The sequence below is a fragment of the Chiloscyllium plagiosum genome, unplaced genomic scaffold (genome assembly GCF_037043375.1).
Source record: "Chiloscyllium plagiosum isolate Xiang-an unplaced genomic scaffold, Cpla_swu_hap1 HiC_scaffold_16, whole genome shotgun sequence".
Lineage (NCBI taxonomy): Eukaryota > Metazoa > Chordata > Chondrichthyes > Orectolobiformes > Hemiscylliidae > Chiloscyllium > Chiloscyllium plagiosum.
The window spans coordinates 88,706,540-88,724,488 of NW_028270154.1; the positions used below are offsets into that span (position 1 = coordinate 88,706,540).

Genomic DNA, 17,949 nt, shown 5'->3' on the forward strand with positions numbered 1-17,949 from the left:
TTTCTGCCTTAAATCCCCATCTCTCTCCCTACCAATGTCGTTGGTGCCTATGTGGACCACGACTTGGGGCTGCTCCCCCTCCCCCTTAAGGATCCCAAAAACATGATCAGAGACATCATGAACCCTAGCACCTGGGAGGCAACACACCAACCGTGAGTCTCTCTCTCCCCCACAGAACCTCCTATCTGTCCCCCTAACTATGGAGTTCCCAATGACTATTGCTCTCCTCCCCTTTCCCTTTTCCTTCTGAGCAGCAGGGACAGACTCTGTGCCAGAGCCCTGGGCCCCACTGCTTTCCCCTGATAAGTTGTCCCCCCCAAACAGTATCCAAAACGATATACTTATTGTTGAGGGGAATGGCCACAGGGGATTCCTGCACTGCCTGCTAGTTCCCTTTCCGTCCCCTGACTGTAACCCATCTGTCTTTTTCTTGTATCTTAGGAGTGACTACCTCCCTGTAACTCCTCTCAATAACCCCCTCTGCCTCCCGAATGATCCGGAGTTCATCCAGCTCCAGTTCCCTAACGTGGTTTTCGAGTAGCTGGAGTTGGGTGCACTTCCTGCAGATGCAGTCAGCAGAGACACTGGTGGTGACCCTTACCTTCCACATTCTGCAGGCGGAACATTCAACTACCCTCACCACCATTCCCACGATTCTAAATTCCCAAGGAGACTGTTGAAAAAATAAGGAATAAAAAAGTAAACTCATTACTTTACCAATCTGGCGCACAGGTCCTTTTTTTTTTGGTTAGAGGAGGAGGATGGGTGAGGGACAGTACCCGAGTAGTGTTTCGGGTAATGCAACCACACAAATATATGACTTCCCAAAAGTCCTTCGCTCCTCCCCCGCACCTCTTGCAAATGGAGGCCCGATTCCCGAGGTAAGTTCCTTTTAATGCGGGAAAACCCACCCTTCCCAGCAGCCCTCAGTTCACCAATCCTCCTCCTCTCACCGCTCTGACGTTTTTGGTTAAAACGTTGGAACAATGGCAGCAGCCTGGATGGGAGGGGCCAGCTCTCAGACACCAGGCTGCCTCGATTTTTGTTTGTCAGTCAGAAGGTGTTTGGCTCCCAGAAGAGTTGCAAACGTCAGTGAATTCAGTTATAACTACAAATTGAGGGGTGATAGATTTAAGACAGATGTCAGAGGCAAGTTCTTTACGCAGAGTGGTAAGGGTGTGGAATGCCCTACCTGCTAATGTAGTCAACTCAGCCACATTAGGGAGATTTAAACAATCCTTGGATAAGCACATGGATGATTTGGGGATAGTGTAGGGGGATGAGCTGAGAATAGTTCACAGGTCGGCGCAACATCGAGGGCCTGTTCTGCGCTGTATTGTTCTATGTTCTATTAACAGTAGCTGCTACTTTCTCTGAAATCTCTCTTGGTATTGTTTCCTCCTGGATTGGAGAACTACATGTAGGAATCTGTGTCTGAATTTACCTTTTTTTGTCAAGGGGTGTGTTTATGGGATGTTACTATAATGGAACAGTTAATAGGTACTGTATCTATTATTTGTTTTCCTACCATGTTTTCTAATAGTTACGTTATTCTAAATTCCTCTTTCATTTGTTTGTATCTTAACTACAGTGTTTAAATGAATTGTTTTGCTTAATGTGGAGTGGTTTGACCAGTTGCCTCACGTCTGGAACACACATTTCACACCTACTTTTAAAATAGGAAAACATTAGGGTCTGGGCTACCCTCTTAACAGATCTTGAGAGGTCTGGTCCGGTCCATAACAGGACAGCATTTATGAAGTTGCCTATATGTTATCCCCACCTGTTGCTAAGATGTGGCCCCACAGGTGGGGGGTCTGTATGTCACCCCTAAGTGGGCCCTTTCATGTCTGGTTAATATTATGCTGACTTGGAGGGCAAATACTTCTCAGAAGTGGTTGATGAGATGGCGATATTTCGCCTTCCCTGGCTAAGGGTTCTCAAATACTTAATTACCTGGCTAAATGCAGATTAGTATTTGCTGCTTGGACCTTTAAGTTTTGAGCTGTTATACAGAAATGTAAACCTAATGTCACTTCTCTTCTCACCAAGGCAATTACTACAGTTTAAGGTCTCAACATGAGAAAGCAGCCCTGTACTTTCAAAGAGCACTGAAGTTAAATCCTCGTTACCTTGGTGCTTGGACGCTGATGGGTCATGAGTATATGGAGATGAAGAACATATCAGCAGCTATTCAGGCTTACAGGTATGCAACGCAGTTGTTCACTTACACATGCTGTTTCAACTGATAACATCCAGGCAGGATTTCACTGCCCTGAATCCCCATTTCATTCATTTACAATAGAAAACTCAACTGATGCTTCACTCCTCATGCCGGAGGACAGACTTGGTCATGAAGCAGAACCAAACTAACTGAGGTCTAATACCTGCTGCTGCTTGACAGTTGCAGATGTGTCACTGACAGCATCTATTTAGCTTTCGCCTTCCCCGTGGCCCCAGAGAATAGTTTCAATCATTCAAGCCAGTGTATCCGAGCTGTTTCCCTAAGAGCTTCTCCCTGCAAATATTTCTCTGCAGATAATTATTCAGCTCCCTTTTGAAAGCCAAGATTGAATCTGTCTCTACCACATGCTGGGGCAATGCATTCAGAACTTAACCCCGCACTATGGGACTAGATTAATTTGGGGCATCCAGTCGGTGTAGATGAGTTGGACCAAAGGGCCTGTTTCCATGCTGTGTGACTCTGTGACTATATTTGGCTTTTCTAATGTTCACCTGCCTCGGAGTCCTCTTGTTCTCGGCCCTCCTACATGGCAGCAGGTTCTCCCTATTTACTCTGTCCAGACCCTTCATGGTGTTTGAACATCTCTGTCAAGCCTCCTCCAATCCCTTTCCTTGGAAACTGTCTCCGTTGTCTTCAGTCTATCGTCGGACACGACTAGGCCATTTACCTTGCTGAGTCTGCTCACTATTGTGGTTGATTGAGTACTTCAATTCCCTTTACTCCTCTCACAATCGGCAATCTGAAACTCTACATAAACATACTCAAAGATTGAGCTTTCTAGTCCCCTCTGACCTACAGAATTCTAAAGCATAACAATCTTCCAAGTAAAGGAAATTCTCCACATCTTGATCCTAAATGACACCCCCTTCATTTTGTACTGTGTCCATTTATTCTAGAACTTGCCCCCTTCAAACCAGAGGAAATACCTGACCTGCATCAACCCTGTCTACTCCTTTCATTGTTTTGTAGATTTCAGTAATATCACTTCTTCAAAACTGAAGAGAATATAGGCCCAGTTTGCCCCAATCCCTTTTCATAAGTTAGTCTCACGATTCCAGCCTCAGGGCGACTGTCTGTATGGACTTTGCACGTTCTCCCTGTGTCTGCTTGGGCTTCCTCTGGGTGCTCCAGTTTCCTCCCACAGTCCAAAGATGTGCAGGTTAGCGTGGATTGGCCATGCTAAATTGCCCCGTAGTGTCCAGAGATTTGTGGGCTAGATGGGTTAGCCATAGGAAATGCAGGATGAGAGGGATAGGGTGAGGAGTCTGAGGGGGATGCTCTTCAGAGGGTTGGTGTGGATTCAATGGGCTGTGTGGCCTGCTTCCACACTTTAGAGATTCTATGATTCTACAATCAAGCCTGCTGAATATATGTTGCACTTGCTGTGTGGCAGTAATATCCTTCCAAAGCAAGGAGCCCAGGACTGCACACACTACTCCATGTGCGGTCTAACTAAGCTTCATTACTCCCATAAGTAAATCCTTGTGTAATAAAGGCTAACATTCCATTAGCCTTCCTAATAGCGTCTGCATATTAACCTTCAATGACTTACTGACAAGGGCACTTCAGATCCCTTGTACATTTTATACTTTCCAAACTCCTGCCATTTAAGAAATGACTTTACACCCTTCCTAAAATGTATTGCCTTGAGTTGGACAGTTACTCTACAGGAGGCTGAATCTGCATTTTGTGATGGTTCAATGGGAAACATTAAATTTATGTAACTAGTCTGAATGTAACCCTTTCAGCCCTGGTATAATTATGGAGAATGTGTAGCTGCTCTGAGTCTAATATATCCATCCTGAGGCTAAAGATGGAGTCTGAGCAGGATTCTGAGAAAAGTGCCTTTGGTTAGCTCTGTAGCCCATGAGAGAGCAGCCTTTACCAGTTACTCCTTGTGTTCCTGCAGGCATGCTATTGAGGTGAATAAACGAGATTACAGAGCTTGGTACGGACTGGGACAGACGTATGAGATCCTCAAGATGCCGTTTTATTGTTTGTATTATTACAGACGAGCCCATCAGCTCAGGTAAGTCACTGCAGGGAATAAAGCTACAGTACCACATGCTGCCTGGAATTTGGGAAGATTTGGAAACAGTGTGTCTTTTCCCCACAGACCGAATGACTCTCGAATGCTCATCGCTTTGGGTGAATGTTATGAAAAGCTGAATCAGCTGCCTGAAGCCAAGAAGGTACTTTCCTGCCTTGTTTTTATTCAGAAATTAAACTGATTTTGAGAGTGGCCCTGTAAACGATGATAACTTCATACAGCTTCAGCAGAGAATTGCGAAAAACAGTGGTTTCAAATCAGTTAAATAATCCAAAGGATTTCACAATAAAAGCAGGGGGCATAAGCCCAAGAGCTTGCATTGCCATTTCCATCCCTGCTAAAAGTCTGTCTGGTAAAAATGGTTATGTTTATTTCTTTTTCTTAAAATCACTCATTAGAATTGTCTGTATTATCCCTGTTGTTTGCATGCTATTTGTCAGTATTATATTGTCTGTTATTCCCAATTGAAGAGATTTTCGAGTTGGTTAGACACTTCAGATTCTTCTGGATTAGTGGTGCTGGAAGAGCACAGCAGTTCAGGCAGCATCCAAGGATGCTGCCTGAACTGCTGTGCTCTTCCAGCACCACTAATCCAGAATCTGGTTTCCAGCATCTGCAGTCATTGTTTTTACTTCAGATTCTTCTGTCTATACTCAGTTCAGATCAGTGGATTAACTTGTAACAATCCTTGCTTGTGGGAGCCACACTTACACAACCTGTTTGAGAAGACTGCTTCCCATGTTGTGCTGTCCAACCGGTTTGCCACGAGACCCTGAAACAAGTGACTTGTCTTCCTTTCTGTCTCTCATTGGCAGTGTTACTGGAGGGCGTTTTCTGTTGGTGATGTCGAGAAAATGGCGTTGGTCAAACTAGCAAAGTAAGTGTTTCCCCGCGGAGAGCTCTCAAACGATTGTGAAGGTTGGTTTCGTCATATCCTGGAAAGTGGGTGAATGTTCCAACCAGACTATTTTACAAATTCATATTATGGAAAAGTTGGTGTTTGTTATCTTATCAAAAGAAATGCAATGAGGAAAATTGCTAAAGATTATTAGTGTCTTGGAAAGGTTAGTGATGGTTCACTTGAATAATCTCAATCATAACAGTTTATAGCTTTAGATGTTTCGAATGTTAGAGCTTAAGGTTATGGTGACTGATGCCAAAAGATTTGAAAGGTTCAGTAGGTAGCAACTGGTAACAATAGCCTCCGGATTTAAGAATAATGGCACAAATGAGATTAACTGTTTGGTAAGGTAGATGTGGCGAACCGCAAAAAGTATATCAGCAAAGAGTCCAGACTCAAAATGTTAGCATGCTGTCTCTCTCCATGAATGCTGCCTGACCTGCTGTGATCTCCCCAGCATTTTCTTGCTTTCAGAACTTGTTCCAGCATCTGCAGTAACCTGCTCCTACAACCAAGAGTCATCCTGGCAGTGAAGGAGAAAATAGGAAGTTGTAAAAACGGGAAGAAATGAAGTTGATTTGTATTTGAAATCAAAGTCTCTCTGCCCTATTTATAGACTTACAGCACAGAAGCAGACCATTCAGCCCATGTCGAACGGATCATCAAAAATCTGACTCTACTAATTCCATCGTCCAACCGTTGGCTCATAGCCCTGAAGGCTCTGGCAATGGAAATAAATTGCTAAATACTATTTAAATGTTACAAGAGTTTCAGACAGTGAGTTCCAGACTCCAACTGTTAGCGAGTTTTGAGAAGATTTGTAGCTCAGGTTGAGGTTCTGGATGCTCGCTGAGCTGGAAGGTTTGTTTTCAGACGTTTCGTCACCATACTAGGTAACATCATCAGTGAGTCTCCAGATGAAGCACTGGTGGTATAAATAGAAAGCAGACCATGCCAGCAGTGCTTCATCTGGAGGCTCACTGTTGTTACCTAATATGGTGACGAAACATCTGAAAACGAACCTCCCAGCTCAGTGAGCAAACCTACATCCACTCCCATGGTCTCCTCAACTTTCCTCTTAACCAGGAGACGTAGAGGTAGAAGATTACTGACCCCTCTACTAATTACTAATGCAAGATTCCAGTTAACTGACTTGTCCTTAACTGCCTGTTCCATTGTGAAGCAGTTGCTGAGAGATGGACCAAAGTGATTTGGTTGAGAACACACATCTAAGATTGGAAATGACAAGTGGGAAGGCAAGCCGCTGTGCCCCTGCTGTGTACTAATACACTGCTTCCTGTAGCAGTCTGAACAGAGGATCAAACAGTGGGACACATTAAGCTGCACTTTTGTTTTATTAAGTCTGAGATCTCAGTTATATCTTACTGTGTTAAAACTTCTTTACAAAGGATATTCTAATCTGTTTGTAGCCAAACAAAAATGACATAAATAAAAACTGAAAGCGAGTGCTATAAATCGGAAGCAAAAACAGAAGTTGCTGGAAAAGCTCAGCAGGTCTGGCAGTGTCTTCCTCAGGTTCTGAGGAAGGGTCACTGGACCTGAAACGTTAACTTTGATTTCTCTTCACAGACTCTGCCAGATCTGCTGAGCTTTTTCAGCAACTTCTGTTTTGTTTCAAAAACTACATAAGGTTGTGGAATTGGCAGAGGAAGTATAAGCAGACACCTAATGTAGTCTGTAATGCTGCCAACATTGCCAGTCTCTCAGTGTTGGTTGGGCCGTATTGACTTAATGTCTATTTCCTTCCATAATGTCGCAGGATTCACGAGCAGTTAGGTGAATCAGATCAAGCAGCACAGTGCTACATCAAATATGTCCAAGACATCTGTGATTGTGGGGTAAGTCTCTTCAAGGGTCATGTGACACTGGCAGACCCGAACCAGTGTAGATAACATTGTGGATCCAAGGTAGCAGAAACACAAGTATTTGTTCTGCTGCTGTTTCATTTGCAAAAGGAAGACTTCCGATCTGACCCCTCTAGTGTGTTTTTTTTTAATCCATGTTCTGTATCCTTTTGTTCTGTTAGCACATTGTGACCATCTGTCTTTGCAGCTTGTTAAAAGCTCAAGATTTGAACCAGGTAGTGAATTTCAGACAGGATTAGTGGATTGAGCCTGTTCTTCCATTGGACTAAGTCATGGTTGGTCTGCCACATAACTTCATAGATACATTGTGCCTTGCATTCCTGAATATTTTTGGTAAATGCATCAACCACAGATTTAAAATTGAACTATTGATCTAGATTAGTTGTTTGCAGAATATTTCCAAAATTCCATTACCTTTGTGCTTAAAAGTGTTCCCTAACTTCACTCGTGAAAGGGCTGGTTCTAATTTTTGGATCGTGTCCCACAGTTACAGGCTCCTCCACCGGCAACAAATAGTTTCTCTCTATAACTGTCTGTTTCCCTTACTTTATTGGAAACTCTGGACATTTCACCCTGAGGGAGGGAATTCCAGGATTTTGAGCCAATGACATTAAAGGAATGGCAATATTTTCTAAGTCAGGATAGGGAGTGGCTTCAGTTATAGTGGAAATTCGAAAACCCGAATTAAAGGAGGAGGTAAGGGTGCAGAACTCAGGAGAGGTTATTAAAGTCTGCAGCACACACAGGACAGAGTGTACTTTAAAGGTTAGCAATCAAACTCCAAGCACACTGGACAAACAAATGACATTGAGAAGAGGGACGGTTACTACAGGACTGAAGGTGTTATATTGGAATGCACGCTGTATGAGGAATAAGGTAAATGAGCCTGTGGTGCAGATTGAAATTGGCAGGTATGATGTTGTGGGCATCGCGGAGACACGGCTGCAAGGGGATCAGGATTGGGAGCTGAATATTCAAGGATATACATCCTACTGAAAAGACAGGCAGGTTGGCAGAGGGGGGTGAGGTTGCCTTCTTAGTAAGAAATGAAGTAGGGTCAGATGGTGTAGAATCTGTGTGGGGTAAAATTGAGGAACCACAAAGGTCAAAAAACCAAACAGTAGTCAGGAGCTGGGGTGCAAGATGCCTCCATTGGTAGGAGAGACTAGGATCCTGGGGCACAGCCTTAGAGTAAAGAGAGAACCTTTTTGAATGGAACTAAGGAGAAACTTCAGCCAGTGAGTGGTGGATCTATAGAATTCATTGCCACTGAAGGATTTGGAGGCCAGATCATTGAGTATATTTCAGACGGAGATAGATAGGTTCCTGAGAATCAAGGGTTATGTGGAGAAAGCGGGAGAATGGAGATGAGAAACCTATCAGCCATGATTGAATGGCGGGACAGACTCAGTGGGCTGAATGGCTGAATTTCTGCTCCTATATCTTATGCCCTTGTATTCTAGCCCTTTTGAAATGAATGCTAACATTGCATTCGTTTTCCTAACTACCAAGTGGACCTGCATTTTAACCTTAGGAGTCCTAGTTCTGCATTCTCTTAAGTCCCTTTGTGCTTCAGATTCCCAGAGCTTTTTGTATTCGTCCAACCAAAGTGTAAGCAAAACTAGGGGGCGTGGTATTGGGGGCAAAATACTGACTTGGATGAAAATTGGTTGGCTGACAGGAAACTAAGAGTAGTGATAAACGGCTCCCTTTCGGAATGGCAGGCGGTGACCAGCAGGGTACCGCAGGGATCAGTGCTGGGACTGCAGGTTTTTACAATATACATTAATGATATAGATTATGGTATTAAAAGTAATATTAGCAAATTTGCTGATGATACAAAGCTGGATGGCAGGGTGAAATGTGAGGAGGATGTTAGGAGATTACAGGGTGACCTGGACAGGCTAGGTGAGTGGACAGATGCATGGCAGATGCAGTTTAATGTGAATAAATGTATGGTTATCCACTTTGGTGGCAAGAACAGGAAGGCAGATTACTACCTAAATGGAGTCAACATAGGTAAAGGGGCAGTACAGAGAGATCTGGGTGTTCTTGTAAATCAGTCAATGAAAGCAAGCATGCAGGTACAGCAGGCAGTGAAGAAAGCTAATAGCATGCTGGCCTTCATAACAAGAGGAATTGAATATAGAAGCAAAGAGGTTCTTCTGCAGCTGTACAGGGCCCTGGTGAGATCGCACCTGGAATATTGTGTGCAGTTTTGGTCTCCAAATTTGAGGAAAGACATTCTGGCTATTGAGGGAGTGCATCGTAGGTTCACGAGGTCAATTCCCAGAATGGCGGGACTATCTTACGTTGAAAGATTGGAGCAACTGGGCTCATATAGGCTTGGGTTTAGAAGGCTGGGAGGGGATCTGATTGAGACTTATAAGATTATTAAAGGATTGGACACTCTGGAGGCAGGAAACATGTTTCCGCTGATGGGTGAGTCCTGAACCAAAGGACACAGTTTAAAAATAAGGGGTAGGCCACTTAGAACAGAGTTGAGGAGAAACTTCTTCACCCAGAGAGTGGTGGGTGTATGGAATGCTCTGCCCCAGAAGGCTGTGGAGGCCAAGTCTCTGGATACTTTCAAGAAAGAGTTGGATAGAGCTCTTAAGGATAGTGGAATCAAGGGTTATGGAGATAAGGGAGGAACAGGATACTGATTGAGGATGATCAGCCATGAGTATAATGAATGGTGGTGCTGGCTCGAAGGGCAGAATGGCCTACTCCTGCACCTATTGTCTATAATCTCACACTTTGCCACACTATATTTCATCTGCCATTTCTTTTGCCCACTCTCCAAGCCTGTCCAAGTCCTTCTGCAGATGATACAATACCCTCCGTTCCTTGTGCATGTTAAAGTATTGAATTGAATGGAGTTGAATTGATTGTCACGTGTGCTGGTGCACAGTGAAAAGCTTTGTCTTGTGAACAATACAGGCAGATCACAGAGTTAAGTAGCATAGATTGTAAATAATAGGTAAACAGCAGCAAAAACAAAAACACAGGTACAGGCGAATGTTAAGAGTTTGAAAGTCTATTCAGTATTCTAACAGTAGGGTAGAAACTGTTACACACCAGCCGGTTTTGTAACAGTTTCTACCCTACTGTTGTTAGAATACTGAATGGACTCTCAAACCCTTAACATTCGCCTGTACCTGTGAATGTACAATGTGAATAGCTGAGGTCCCAACACTAACCCCTACAGAACTGCATTAATCACCAGCTGCCATCCTGAAAAAGACCCTTTTATTCCCACTCTGCCTTCTGCCAGTCTGCCAATCCTCTATCCATGTCAGCACCTTACCCTTAACACCAAGGGTAATATAATATTATCTTTTATTATTTAGCAGCTTCCCGTATGACACCTTGTCAAAGATTTTCTGGAAATCCAAATAGATCACATCCACGGACTCTTCTTTGTCGAACTTATTACATTCTCAAAGAATTCGAACAGATTTGTCAGGCATGACAAAGCTGTGCTGACTCAACCCTATATTATCATGCACTTCCGAGTCATAGAGATGTACAGCATGGAAACAGACCCTTTGGTCCAAACCGTCCATGCTGACCAGATGTCCCAACCCAATCTAGTCCCACCTGCCAGCACCTGGCCAATATCTCTCTAATCCCTTCCTATTCATATACCCATCCAGATGCCTCTTAAATGTTGCAATTGTACCAACCTCCACCACATCCTCTGGCAGCTCATTCCATACACGTACCACCCTCTGCGTGAAAAAGTTGCCCCTTAAGTCTCTTTTATATCTTTCCCCTCTCACCCTAAACCTATGCTGTCTAGTTCTGGACTCCTCGACCCCAGGGAAAAGACTTTGTCTATTTACCCTATCCGTGCCCCTCATAATTTTGTAAACCTCTATAAGGTCACCCCTCAGCCTCCGACGCTCCAGGGAAAACAGCCCCAGCCTGTACAGCCTCTCCCTAAAGCTCAAATCCTCCAACCCTGGCAACATCCTTGTAAATCTTTTCTGAACCCTTTCAAGTTTCACAATATCTTTCCAATAGGAACACCAGAATTACATGCAATATTCCAACAGTGGCAACATGACCTCCCAACTCCTGTACTCAATACTCTGTCCAATAAAAGAAAGCATACCAAATGTCCCCTTCACTATCCTATCTACCTGCGACTCCACTTTCAAGGAGCTATGAACCTGCACTCCAAGGTCTCTTTGTTCAGCAATACTCCCTAGGACCTTACCATTAACTGTAGAAGTCCTGCTAAGATTTGCTTTCCCAAAATGCAGCAACTCGCATTTATCTGAATTAAAGCCCATCTGCCACTTCTCAGCCCATTGGCCCATGTGGTTCAGATCCTGTTGTAATCTGAGGTAACCCTCTTCACTGTCCACTACACCTCCAATTTTGGTGTCATCTGCAAACTTACTAACTGTACCTCTTATGCTCGCATCCAAATCATTTATGTAAATGATAAAAAGTAGAGGACCCAGCACCAATCCTTGTGGTGCTCCACTTATCACAGGCCTCCAGTCTGAAAAACAACCTTCCACCACCATCACACTCTGTCTTCTACCTTTGAGCCAGTTCTGTATCCAAGTGGCTAGTTCTCCCTGTATTCCGCAAGATCTAACCTTGCTAAACATGGGAAACCTTGTCGAACACCTTACTGAAGTCCATATAGATCACATCTACCACTCTGCCCTCATCAATCTTCTTTGTTGCTACTTCAAAAAACTCAATCAAGTTTGTGAGACATGATTTCCCACGCACAAAGCCATGTTGACTATCCCGAATCAGTCCTTGCCCTTCCAAATACATGTATATCCCGTCCCTCAGGATTCCCTCCAACACCTTGCCCACCACTGACGTCAGACTCACTGGTCTATAGTTCCCTGGCTTGTCCTTACCACCCTTCTTAAACAGTGGCACCACGTTTGCCAACCTCCATTCTTCCGGCACCTCACCTGTGACTATCGATGATACAAATATCTCAGCAAGAGGCTCAGCAATCACTTCTCTAGCTTCCCACAGAGTTCTCGGGTACACCTGATCAGGTCCTGGGGATTTATTCAGCTTTATGCGATCCAAGACATCCAGCACTTCCTCCTCTGTAATATGGACATTTTTGCAAGGTGTCACCATCTATTTCCTTACATTCTATATCTTCCATATCCTTTTTCACATTAAATACTGATGCAAAATACTCGTTTAGTATCTCCTCCATTTTCTGTGGCTCCACACAAAAGGCCGCCTTGCTGATCTTTGAGGGGCCCTATTCTCACCCTAGTTACCCTTTTGTCCTTAATATATTTGTAAAAACCCTTTGGATTCTCCTTAATTCTATTTGCCAAAGCTATCTCATGTCTTACTGTCCCACAGGTATAAACACTGCCACTGCATCACAAGAGCCCTAGTAATGTACTACTCTAAAGGGTGTGCAAAAGCAGAGACACCTGTGTGTGTAAATGATCCATAATCTCATCCTTAATAATGAACACTCAAATTTTTTCGATGACTGAGGTCAGGTTTAACCGGTCTTTAATATCCCATCTTCTTTCTCCCTCCCTCCTTGTACAAGGGTGTTACGTTAGCTATATACAATAGTCCAGCAGAAATCTAACCAGTCCTATATAGGTTCAGCATAGGTTTCCTGTTCTTTTACTCTCTGTCCTATTAATGTAGCCTAGAAGAGTTTTTTGTGAACAATTCTCACGATCTGTCCTGCCCTGTCATCTTTGATGATGTCCACACACTTATACACACAATAGTACATTGTGATACAGTGGTAGTGTTTATACCTGTGGGACAGGAAGCCGGGTATAGTAGTTTCTTACCATCTCTGAGCAGATTGATATTTGGAAACAGAAATGAGGGTTCTTGTGGTGCGGTGGTAATGACCCTAAACTCTGGTTAGAGAGATATGTCAGAACGTCATTGAATAGGTTTAAGGTTAATTAAAAGGAAGGTCCAGAATCATAGCCTTTATTTTATACTCTGTCTATACTCTTCGCACACCTCTGTGCGTATGGAAGTAATGTTTGCAAATCACCAATCCTCAGGCACCATACTCAAACCTAGAGAAGATTGAAAAATGATTGTTTGTGACTCTGCAATTTCTGCCATCACATACTTTAAAATTGTTGGATGCATTGTATCCAGCCCTGGTGTGTTATCAATTTTAAGTACTGACATCTTATTCAATTCCTCCTCTGTCACAACGACCTGGGAAGGATCTGCCTCTCTGGTCAAGACAGCTGCAAACACCTCAGCCACGCCCCTTACTTCCAAGTTTAAATCCTTTTTTTTGGTTCTAATCTTTGGGTTTGTGAATGCTTTGGATTTTCCCTTTGTGTCAATTCTCAGTCTTTACATAATCCCTCTTCTTTACTGTTTCACCTTCCTTCTGAATTTGTCTTGCATCTCAATTATGTTTTTTAAACTTAAATTCAGAGCTCTCTGGTTAACAAAGGAGATTGCTTGTCCCACCATTTTCTGACAAGGGGAGGTGATGGTCTAGTGGCTTTATCACTAAGTGGTAGAATTTGAATTCAATAAAAATTTGAAATTAAAAGTTTTGGGGCAGCGCGGTGGCTAAGTGGTTAGCGTTGCTGCCTTTCAGCGTCAGGGTTCGATTCTAATCGCGGGTGACTGTGCAAGCTCCACACAATCGCCCCGTGCCTGTATGTATTTCCTCTCACGATCCAAAGATGTACAGGTTAGGTGAATTGGCTGTGCTAAATTGCTTATAGTGTTCAGGGTTCTTTAGTCAGGGGAAATGTAAAGTAATAGGGATGGGGAACACGTCAGTGTGGGCTTGTTGGGCCAATTGGCCTGTTTCCCCAGTATAGGGATTATGTGAATACATCACGACTGTGCCTGAACCATCTCTTTGAAGAGAAAGTCTGTCCAGTTCCTGCCTCTGCCAGTTGATTAGTCTTAATGTGGATAGACTAGTATCATTCTAGTATCACTTCCTGATGAAGGGCTTTTGCCCGAAATGTCGATTTTCCTAGTCCTCGGATGCTGTCTGATCTGCTGTGCTTTCCCAGCACCACTCTAATCTAGACTAGTATCATTCTAAACCTTGTGATATAATGGTCACTGTCCCCCAAATGTTGCTTGGGCCACCTCGTTTCCAAGATCCTACATCCAACAATGTATACTTTCTTGCTGGACCTGTAGAAAATTCTCCTGAATACAATCTAGAAATGTCTGCACCTTAGGCTACCACTATTCCAGTCTATATATTGATAATTAGTCTCCCATTATAATAGGTGTTTACAGCTCTGATGTGTTGTACGTATTTGTCCCGCTACAGCCTAGTAGGTGGCACAGTGGTTAACACTGTTGCCTCACAGCGCCAGAGACCCGGGTTCAATTCCCACCTCAGGCAACTGTCTGTATAGAGTTTGCACATTCTCCCTTTGTCTGCATGGGTTTCCTCCCACAGTCCAAAGATGTGCAGGTTAGGTGAATTGGCTATGCTAAATTGCCTGTAGTGTTAGGTGAAGGGGTAAATGTAGGAGACTGGGTCTGGGTGGGTTGCTGTTCGGAGGGTCGGTGTGGACTTGTTGGGCTGAAGGGCCTGTTTCCACACTGTAGGGAATCTAATCTAATCCTCCCCACAAGTTGGTGGGGGGGTCAATAGATGTAATTGTAGTCACCTTTTCCTTTAGCCAAAGATGCCTATTATTCTCCTTTTTATCTTTGTCTTTTCTGAGCATCTTGTAGCCATGGATATTTAACAGCTGAAAATGTGTTGCTGGAAAAGCGCAGCAGGTCAGGCAGCATCCGGGGAACAGGAGAATCGACGTTTCGGGCATAAGCCCTTCTTCAGGCGCTTTTCCAGCAACAAATGTGTTCCAGCAACATATTTTCAGCTCTGATCTCCAGCATCTGCAGACCTCACTTTCTCCTCATGGACATTTAACACTCAAACCTGCCATTTCTTGAGCTCAGTTTCCCACATATTTAGTGCCTGTCACTCCCCACAATAGTCATTGTCCATCTCTTCTGTGGTTGCTGTAGTCTAGTTTTGGCACACGTTGCAAGTTGATCTTATTGAATGATGGAACATTCTGCATAAACCCTATTCTGAAGCTGAATCTTTGCGGTAGTGATTAAACTACACAGACATCTCTCTCTCCCTTCTTTGTGCTGGCATGCTCTTCAATGACTTAGCTCAATGTATCTACCATACTTCATAGAGAACAAAACGTCCTGAATAAATAAATTCTTACAACCTTATCACAGAAAACTGTGAATGTTGGAGGATGGTGTGATGCAGTCTTAACACTTGCTCACACAGATACAATCGCCAACAAATACAACCTGGACTTTCAAAGCATCAATGTGTTTGGGGGGTTACTTTAAAAAATAAATGGGGAGAGCAAAATGATAAGTTTGTACAGTGCTTGCTATGTCTACCAGGTTTAAGAAAATTCACTTTGCAAGCTGTGGTGTAAATATAGTTTGCATTGTATCTCAAGAACTACAACGTGTGTTCGGAGAAACGTATGTGTAAGGCTTTAAGTTTCTCCCTCACCTAATTATCCTTGTTCACATTTTTAGGAGATTCTGGAGCATCATGAAATGAGCACTGCGTTTAGAGCTCTGGCTCAGTATTATTTCAAGTGTAAACGATGGGATGAGGCATCAGTTTGTGCACAGAAATGCTGTGATTACAATGATGTAAGTCTTAACCACCAATCTTTATCAAATTCTTTGAATTGACCATATGCTGTAGTTGGAACTCAAGTATTTTGCTAATGTTCAATAACATGTGGGCAGCACGGTGGCTAGCACTGCTGCCTCACAGCGCCAGAGACCCGGGTTCAATTTCCAACTCAGGCGAGTTCTCCCCGTGTCTGCGTGGGTTTCCTCCGGGTGCTCCGGTTTTCTCCCAAAGATGTGCAGGTCAGGTGAATTGGCCATGCTAAATTGCCCGTAGTGTTAGGTAAAAAGGGGTACATGTAGGGGTATGGGTGGGTTGCGCTTCGGCGGGTCAGTGTGGACTTGTTGGGCCGAAGGGCCTGTTTCCACACTAAGTAATCTAATCTAAACTAAACATATTTCCCCAGAAAAACCCCTTTTGATTACTTTTAGAGACATTACTACCATTAGTAATCCCCACCAGCTTCAAGATTTGAATTGTTGAATGGTAAACAAAAACCCTCACTAGAATAGGGAAAACCTCAAATCCAAATCCCATCTGCTAATCTGCACTAGATCGAACCATAGGTGAAAGGCCAATTCATCCACTACCATCCCAAAAGCAGAATGGGAGACAGTGAGACAACTGGTGCACTACTTGAAATGTATGCTCTTGGTAATCTGGCCTCTTTGATGTTTTGGTAGTAAACTATATGAACTGTATAAGCCAAATAACATGCTGAGAAGTGCAGTACTCTGTGCCTCTGACACCATTTGAAAAAAGAGCAAAAGGAATTATTTTGCTGTGTTACTTGTTCATTTCAGTTTCTTGTTGCATTCAAATCGCAAATTTTTGAACAATTGAGAACAAAGTTAAAATGTTTTTGCTGTGATTTAATCTTAATGTAATTTGTTCCAGACTAGAGAAGAAGGAAAAGCTCTCCTGAGACAAATTTCACAGCTTCGCAGTCAAGGTGATGTGACAGCAACACCCATTGGTGCTGACATATCACGGACATTTGTCCCTGGAGTCAATACCCCCTCTGCAAAACTGCCACCACTCAATTTATCTTCTATCACACCATGAACGTGTCAGTGCTGCTATCAGAAACCAATACATCTCCCACTATTGGCTTTGATATAGCCTCAATAACTGAGGGCATGTCAATTGCTACTATTTGGAACTTGAACGATCTCTTTCAAGTTTACTGCATATCTGTAAATATTAAATGTTTATACACACATTCCTGGCTTGGTAGAATATTCTTTAAAATGTTATTTATCTAAATAGAAAATATTTTCCCCCCCAGTCCCCAACTTCCATTAATACTCAAATCCTTAAGCAAATGACCAGAGCTAGGTACATCCAGACAGTTGTGAAGAACTGGACTCCCTCATCTTTCAGTTTCACTTGATCAGTCAACATCAGCATTTCAATATTCCTCTGAATTTAATTAAAACTTCAGCTAAATCAGTTTATAGCCATTCAAATCAGTATCTAGCAGAAAAGCAATTAGGAGCAAGAGTATGCCATTTGGTCCCTCACCTCTGATCTCAACTGTACTCAGCTTTTGGACCCTTAAAATAACTCACTAGAAATCTCTCTCAATCTCCATTTCCCATTTAAGAGACCCCTTTATTGTTAAAAAGGGTGTCCCACTAGTTCTGGTTTCTGCAAGTGGAAACATTCTTTCATATCCAAGATCTCAGGATCTTGTTTCAGTAAACTCCAAAGGATATAGGTCCAACTTGTCAAACTTTTGTTCACAGCCCCTCATTCCAGCAATCAGAAAATGACTGCATTACAAGTAGTATAGTGAACAATGGCCCTTTTTCCTGTAAGATGACCAAGACTATACAATTTTCTAACAGCAATCCCTCTTTGTCTACACAGACCTCTAGGGTTGGTGTACAGCCATGGACTCCATGATTAGAAGTCAGTGTTGTTGACTATGCACAGGCAGAGGAATGTTGCTGTCCTGTTGTGGTTTCACCAATACTTTTTACAGCTGCAGGAAAACTTTCCTGCTCCCTGTCCAGTCACAAGGGATTGAGACTAGTGTACCTAGGCACTCCAAATCCACCTCTACAGCAACATTCTGCAATTTCTCCCCACTTAAATACGACATAAATCAGCAGTAACTCTCATATCAAATGATATAGCTGACCTGTGGACTCCACTGCTTGTAGCAACACTGTAGCAGGATATGCCATTATGTATTTAAGAAAT

At 43.2% G+C, this 17,949-nt stretch overlaps 1 protein-coding gene across 1 annotated transcript in view; it reads left to right on the forward strand.

Moving 5' to 3' along the window:
* cdc23 (CDC23 (cell division cycle 23, yeast, homolog)) overlaps positions 1-16,963 on the forward strand; it is a 53,305-nt gene extending 36,342 nt beyond the window's left edge. The window contains exons 10-16 of the mRNA XM_043704075.2: positions 2,053-2,206; positions 4,155-4,274; positions 4,362-4,437; positions 5,111-5,172; positions 6,977-7,055; positions 15,639-15,758; positions 16,639-16,963. Of these exons, the coding sequence (XP_043560010.1) occupies positions 2,053-2,206; positions 4,155-4,274; positions 4,362-4,437; positions 5,111-5,172; positions 6,977-7,055; positions 15,639-15,758; positions 16,639-16,806 (779 nt within the window). The 3' untranslated portion in view covers positions 16,807-16,963. The remainder of the gene's footprint in view (positions 1-2,052; positions 2,207-4,154; positions 4,275-4,361; positions 4,438-5,110; positions 5,173-6,976; positions 7,056-15,638; positions 15,759-16,638) is intronic.
* The last annotated feature ends 986 nt before the right edge of the window (positions 16,964-17,949 follow it).